General features: G+C 28.6%; 1 protein-coding gene across 1 annotated transcript; it reads right to left on the bottom strand.

The window, feature by feature from the left end:
• Positions 1 to 955: 955 nt before the first annotated feature.
• Positions 956 to 3,837, bottom strand: LOC116134412 (NAC domain-containing protein 41-like). The gene is made up of 3 exons (XM_031420089.1): positions 3,589 to 3,837; positions 2,873 to 3,129; positions 956 to 1,372 (listed from the first exon to the last, which is right to left on the bottom strand). The coding sequence occupies exons 1-3, from the start codon at positions 3,737 to 3,739 to the stop codon at positions 956 to 958; spliced, it is 825 nt and encodes a 274-aa protein (XP_031275949.1). The 5' UTR covers positions 3,740 to 3,837.
• Between the last annotated feature and the right edge of the window lie 3,066 nt (positions 3,838 to 6,903).

The raw sequence follows: 6,903 nt of genomic DNA on the forward strand, positions 1-6,903 counted from the left end.
CTTCACAGTATGAAAAACCAATGTACTTATTTCTTTTACAATAAAAGTATTATTCTCTATATTCAACTTTATCTTGATTTTGATGTTACTCATTAATTGATTGAAAATTGTTCCTTTAATTGACGCATTGCATTTACTGTTTAATGAATCTACTAAAAATTCTACATCTTGACATGTTAGTTTTGATTTAATTCTTCCATCTTCACACATTGGGTGAGTATTAATAATAATTATATAAGTACATTATATAAGCATTCCAAAAATCTAACCATTTTAGATAAAAATGTATAAAGATGGAAGTTAGTCTCTTCATATTTTGTTTTGTAGTTCTACAATTATTAACACATAAATTAATCAGTTATCATGTTCTCAATTGTAAAACAAACAAAACCTTTGAATGAACTGTGTAAATAGAAGTTTGTTTTCATACCTTGGTTAGAGATAATCCTATACTGTGAGGAAAAAAATTTACCAATCAATGTTAAACCTAAAAATGAACTCAATATAAGTTTTAAGTTTAAATAATTGATCTTGATAATATTAATTGATATTAATAATTATAAAGATAAAATTATTAATTTTATCTTAACACAACTCTGTACATATATAGAAGTTATATTTACTCTAAAACTTGTATAATTTAACAATTATCATCTCTTAATCTAATTACTTTATTTTGTTAGAATAATTTTGTTTATAACCTATTTCAAAAATATTAAATAAACATACCCGCGTAATGCGCAGACCTCATGTCTAGTTAATATTTAAATCTCATTCTTAGAACAGTATTTCTTCTTTCATAAACTCACGCATTCGATTCAATGTTGCTCAAAATAGAAATGGAAAAAATTAAGAAGAAAAATTTTTGCTAAATCAATCAAAACAGAAACATTATCATACAGAATTATCATACACATAGAGTACTCTAAACAAAATCAAACAAGCATTTTGCATTCTAGCTACTACTCTGCCAAGACCAAAGACTATGAAATAGTTCCTCTGAGGAATCATCGGCCGGTTGCTCAAGTTGTTCCCCGAAGTAATTGTTTGTACTATTAAAATGCGTGAGGATTGGATCATATGAAGTATTATTTGGGTGGTGTTGTTGCTCATCAATCGCCACTTCCATTTGCATATTTTGCCTAAAATAAGGCTCACCAACAAAATCAAGTTGCATGTCCATAGAACTACTCACTTCAGAATTATAAGGTTCATACAAAATGTCGAGCTCTAATGGTTCTGGTTGCTGCTGTTGTTCTTCATCACACCCAAAATCAATCTTGCTCTTTAATTTGTAACCTTTTCCATTACTCTTTAGCTCTTCTTGTATACTTAGTTTTCCCTTATATTTGATCTTACAAATTCTCCATTCCTGAAAATTATTTTAGATTCATGCGTCAGGAATTGATGATCCTAGTCAAAAACCACTCAAAAGACATACATAATATATAGATGTAAGAGATTATTGATGAGGAAAAAGGGGAAAAAAATGTTGTTTGTGAAAGAACATACAATTATAAATAAATAGCAATAAAACTTTTATTTAAATTATCATGTGGATATTGATATATGCAATCATATATAGCCACTATCATATACTAGCTTGACATTAAATATTGCATGTAAATATAATTCATGAGGAAAACAAGCTCATGGTGGCCTTGTCAATGATATCAAATAAGAAGATCGCTTATTATTCATATTTCTATAAAGCAAAGAAATCAATATGTCTATGACATTAATCTTTTTCTTTTTCTTATTTAACATTTTATGGTACAATGATATTGTCTTAAAAGTTTAACCCAAAATTAAATATCTAATCATTAAGAAATTAAAAAAGGCCATGCATGCTACAGCGCAACTGTTATAATGGTGCCAATATTAAATTAACAGTAGACATGGTCAACTTTCAACATATTATAACTTGAAGTACATATAAATATGGGATTTTATGTTACATTTCATTACTATAACATTACAACAATCATTTAATAAAAAAACCCGAGGAAAAACAATTATTGCTTTAAATGAACATGGAATGGCTGATTCATATGGCCTTTCTTATTTAATTTATGTAGCTATACACACACTAGCTAGTGGATTTGATGGAGTCTCTATAAATTATATCCACCTTTCAAATTATCAATTTGATTATGACTTAAAATGCTCAATTTAACCATTATTTAATCTAGTCATTAAAATAATGTTACACGCACTCTTAATGGTATTACCGTTAAAATTTTTAAAACTATATCTTCTCATCGTATTTTCATATGGAAAATAGAAAAGGTATTAGCAAGAATAAGGCTAATTTTATTGTGTATTAAAAAAGGCATATGTTAACCAAGACTCTTATTTTCACTCACTAGACAACATGTTTCCTGATGATACACATTAACAAGTAGAAAATTCTCTACTTAGTTTAACAGGATAAACTAGATTTTTAAAATTTTCAACTTTTATTGACTTACTGAAAGCAGGACATTGACTTAAAGTTTGACAATTTCATGTCCTGAAATTGCAAAAGAAAAGTTAAGATATGGGTGACAAATACAAATTTCGTCATTGTTGGGAAATCTACAAAATTAGGAAAGAATGGAGAAGAAAAATGACCAATTCATCAAAATAAGAAAATGGTAACTCGTAAGAACAAAAACTATTCTTAAATAGGATACATTATTGTTAAAAAAACATCATGTGTATGATGCAATGAACTGATCCTGAACAAGCAAAATATTTAACAAAAAACATATTGGTTTGTTGATTATAAATTCAAGAAAAATTTACTTGCAAAAGAGATTAGATTAAGATGGGAAGTTAGCTACAATGAAACGAACTGAAAAACGAAAATATAGATAAGCATGAAACAAACCGTTATGTTGGAGTCAAGGCTATATTCGTGCATAATCCAGTTTGTCTTGAGAGCATTTTTACGCTTTCTTTCATTATCGCTAAACCTGATAAATGTAAGAGGTCTCTTATAACCAATTACATATTTGTTATTAGCATAAATTTTCTTAACATGACCAGTAGCTCTCCACCATCCTCGACCTGATACTTCTCGAGAATCGTTCTCCCTCATATAGTAGCAATATCTCTCGTTGTTAAGCAACACCATCGTGTGATCCCCTACACCAACATAAAATTCATTAATTTAAGAAGCCGCTGGAGAGAAGGAAAAAAACAAAAAAAAGGGAAGTTTTTGAAATCAAAAGATTCATGTAAGCCTAAATCAATTATATCGCAAACAAATTAAAAAAATGAGTTTTTTAGTCTAGCTCTTGTTAAGTGAACATCGAAGATTGTGAAAAGCCTACTTGATGAAGAACAATCATGTAAGTTACACTACTGGAAATTGATTCTACGCCGATTCCCAACGCCAAAAATTGGCGTTGGAGTTAACTTATTATTGGCTGATCAAAAGGATTATTATTGATCAAAAGAAGTTAACAATCGGGGAGTGTTAATTCAACTGTTAAAAAATCATTTAATTCAACAAAATAAAACAAAGAAACTAGATGACCTAAGAGTCGTGACATTTTTTAAGAGAATGTTGAGGAAATAAGGAGAAAAGAAGTCAAAACGCACATTGAAGATCTCTTGGATCGAGCTCATACACATTTCTTTCCACAATGAAATGGTCATGGAGAGGCATTTCTTGGCCAGAAACTTTTCTTTCAAGGATTTCGATAAGCTCTTCATCGGTGGGATTGAATCTGAACCCAGTTGGCATCATCATCGTCACTCACTCTTTGTTCCGCAGACAAAATCTTAATCTTAAGGCTTCAAAGGAGATTTTAGGAGCGTTCACACTCAGCAACTACTGTAAAGACAAAGATAAACGACGCTTCCATGTACGTAAGGTGAACATATGTCTTTTTCAACGCATTTTGAGGCTCCCTTGTTCTTGCTTTTATATAAGCAAAAAATACTAGTAAAGTGGGTTCCTTATCCTCTGTCAAAAGCGCGTTAAAGTTACTTGTTAATCATATTCATATATAATATGAGATATAACATAGAATATTAAAATGACAAATAATATTTATATCCATTTATTTTATTTTTTAGAATCTCCATTCAATATCAAGTTAACCGGTTCCTTAAACTAAACAATTTATATCGGTCCTATAAACTAATAGTCTAATACTAATGAATTTATACTAACAATTTAACGTATAGTATCAAAGTTAAAAGTCTAATCAAATTCTCAAATACAAATAGATAAAAAAAATCAAGATCAAAATTTCATGTAAAAGAACTAATAGATTAATATAATATTGAATCCTCGTTTACGAACTTAAACTTTTAATTGGGATGGTAACTTACCAACAATTGTAATTTTTTTTTCTTCGTTTGTCCTTGAAAATATCCTTATCGTTGTTATCAAATAGAAAATTATGTGACAAAAACATATCACTTTTGGTACCAAATGTATAGTATACTTAAAAGACTTTCATAAAGACCTTTTTTAATGTCAAAACCTATTTTCAACTTCTTTTTTTTCCTTTGTTCGAGTGATATTTAGTATGAGTTATCAATTAATTACGGATTTTTTTTAAATGATAAATATTTTTTTTCTTTTTTTCCCCGAATAGTCGGTTCTAATAATTTTCCTTGTCTACCTGAAAACTAGTCTTAGAACCCCACAATCTCTCTCCTCTCCACCATGGAAACTTGAAACCACATTTTCCTTTTCTTTATTATGTCTTTTTCTTTGAGATCTTAGAAGCTTGAAGTTGTCTCCAATGATTTTTTCTCTCTATGTAGAGAGAGAAAGAATAGAGAATCGAGAGAAATTTTTAATATCTAATTATTTTTCTTTAAAACATACAAACCACAGGGCTGACAATGAAATTGTTCAAAATTTTAAATTAGGTATGCGTTCATCTTGTTCGTCTTAAAACCAATCAATCGTGATTCCAATGAGTTAAATAATATATTATTGCACAGATGTATAAATCACATGATGTGTCAATTCTACATCAAATTTTTCTTTATCGTATGATTGAAATGTGGTTACTTTTAACACATAAGAGAACTAGAAGCTATATGATTTATGTATAGTGCATGAATGCATGGACAGTGTTTGGAACTTTTTTCTTTTTTCATCTGTATAAAGTCATTGATTTTGCTTTTGAATAAATTTATGGAGAGTCTTATATATTACAAAAATAGGTACGATATTTTGTAATCTAGAACAAGTGGCAAGTCAGGGTTACAGTTTTCGTGTACGTGGAAGCCTCAATTCAAAAGTTTATTTTATTTTAGTTTTTAAAACAATACATCATGGAATTTATATTTAAAATTATTGCTTCTCAATGAATACATTTCGGGAAATCACAGGATTCAAATTTATCGTGGCTATTCAAGAATTTCACTGTTTGTAAAGAAAAATAAATATGGGTTTCGATAAATGTGATTCGAAAATAAAATAGGATGAAATTAAGTTATATTTAAGAATTATAATGAAATTACCAGTATAAATGATATAATTTTTTGACAAACTCTAAAAGGAATAATTAACCTGAAATTTCTCTTTATTTTAATAAGAAATAAGAAGATAATTCAGCCTTTGTCTGAGAAACTATTCAATTAGTGACAGTAACATAACCTTTATAGATTGGGAATAGCTATTGAGATAATAGAAAAATAGTTTTTTAATATTTTGCAAATTAGAAAATAAACAAAAGTTGAAAAGTTATGGAGTTTGACAATCAGAAGAAGGAGAAAGAAAAATTAAAGACAAAGATGATCAAAAGAAAATATATGAGTAAAATTTCAAGATAAAGGAATAGTGAAGGGTACTCTTGATTGTAAAGTTTTTGTGCCATTGTCATCAATATAAATGAGTTAAATTTAGGGGGTAAATAAATTGTTTTATGTATGTTTAATGAAAAAAGTTGTAGATAATATATACACATTCGTGCATCTGTTTAAAATATATGAATTCCTTTAAATTTTACAATCATGATCATAAATAATTAGACATCAGATGACATGATGCTCTTGCTCAATCAAAATTTTTTTCATGTTTAATACAAATACATTTGGTAAATTAGATGCTTTTTAGTACAAATACATATGTTTAACACATACCCGTATGTTTAATGAGGAGCCACTAATTAGGGAAAGGGATTGTCAATAAATTGATTGTTTTTTGTGTGTGTCTAACACACGCATATTTTTAATGAGGATCCACAAATAAGTCTTTAGGGGGCTCCACCTCTCATTGGTTGTAGGAGAAATACTTAAATGGACAATATTTTCATGTGAGATGGTTAACATAAGGATACATAGAGTTAATTTTCATAACCACCTATCAGAGTGATGGTTATTGATAAANTCTCTCTCCTCTCCACCATGGAAACTTGAAACCACATTTTCCTTTTCTTTATTATGTCTTTTTCTTTGAGATCTTAGAAGCTTGAAGTTGTCTCCAATGATTTTTTTCTCTCTATGTAGAGAGAGAAAGAATAGAGAATCGAGAGAAATTTTTAATATCTAATTATTTTTCTTTAAAACATACAAACCACAGGGCTGACAATGAAATTGTTCAAAATTTTAAATTAGGTATGCGTTCATCTTGTTCGTCTTAAAACCAATCAATCGTGATTCCAATGAGTTAAATAATATATTATTGCACAGATGTATAAATCACATGATGTGTCAATTCTACATCAAATTTTTCTTTATCGTATGATTGAAATGTGGTTACTTTTAACACATAAGAGAACTAGAAGCTATATGATTTATGTATAGTGCATGAATGCATGGACAGTGTTTGGAACTTTTTTCTTTTTTCATCTGTATAAAGTCATTGATTTTGCTTTTGAATAAATTTATGGAGAGTCTTATATATTACAAAAATAGGTACGATATTTTGTAATCTAGAGCAAGTGGCAA

The sequence above is a fragment of the Pistacia vera genome, unplaced genomic scaffold, assembly GCF_008641045.1.
Source record: "Pistacia vera cultivar Batoury unplaced genomic scaffold, PisVer_v2 Contig288, whole genome shotgun sequence".
NCBI lineage: Eukaryota > Viridiplantae > Streptophyta > Magnoliopsida > Sapindales > Anacardiaceae > Pistacia > Pistacia vera.

What these genes read in the sequence shown, in the direction of transcription:
- LOC116134412 (XM_031420089.1), bottom strand. Translation starts at nt 3,739, where the DNA reads ATGATGATGCCAACTGGGTTCAGATTCAATCCCACCGATGAAGAGCTT. An exon ending in CGATCCAAGAGATCTTCAAT is followed by an intron (nt 3,130 to 3,588) that starts GTGCGTTTTGAC and finishes ATGTTGGTGTAG; the next exon opens with GGGATCACACGATGGTGTTG. An exon ending in GCCTTGACTCCAACATAACG is followed by an intron (nt 1,373 to 2,872) that starts GTTTGTTTCATG and finishes AATAATTTTCAG; the next exon opens with GAATGGAGAATTTGTAAGAT.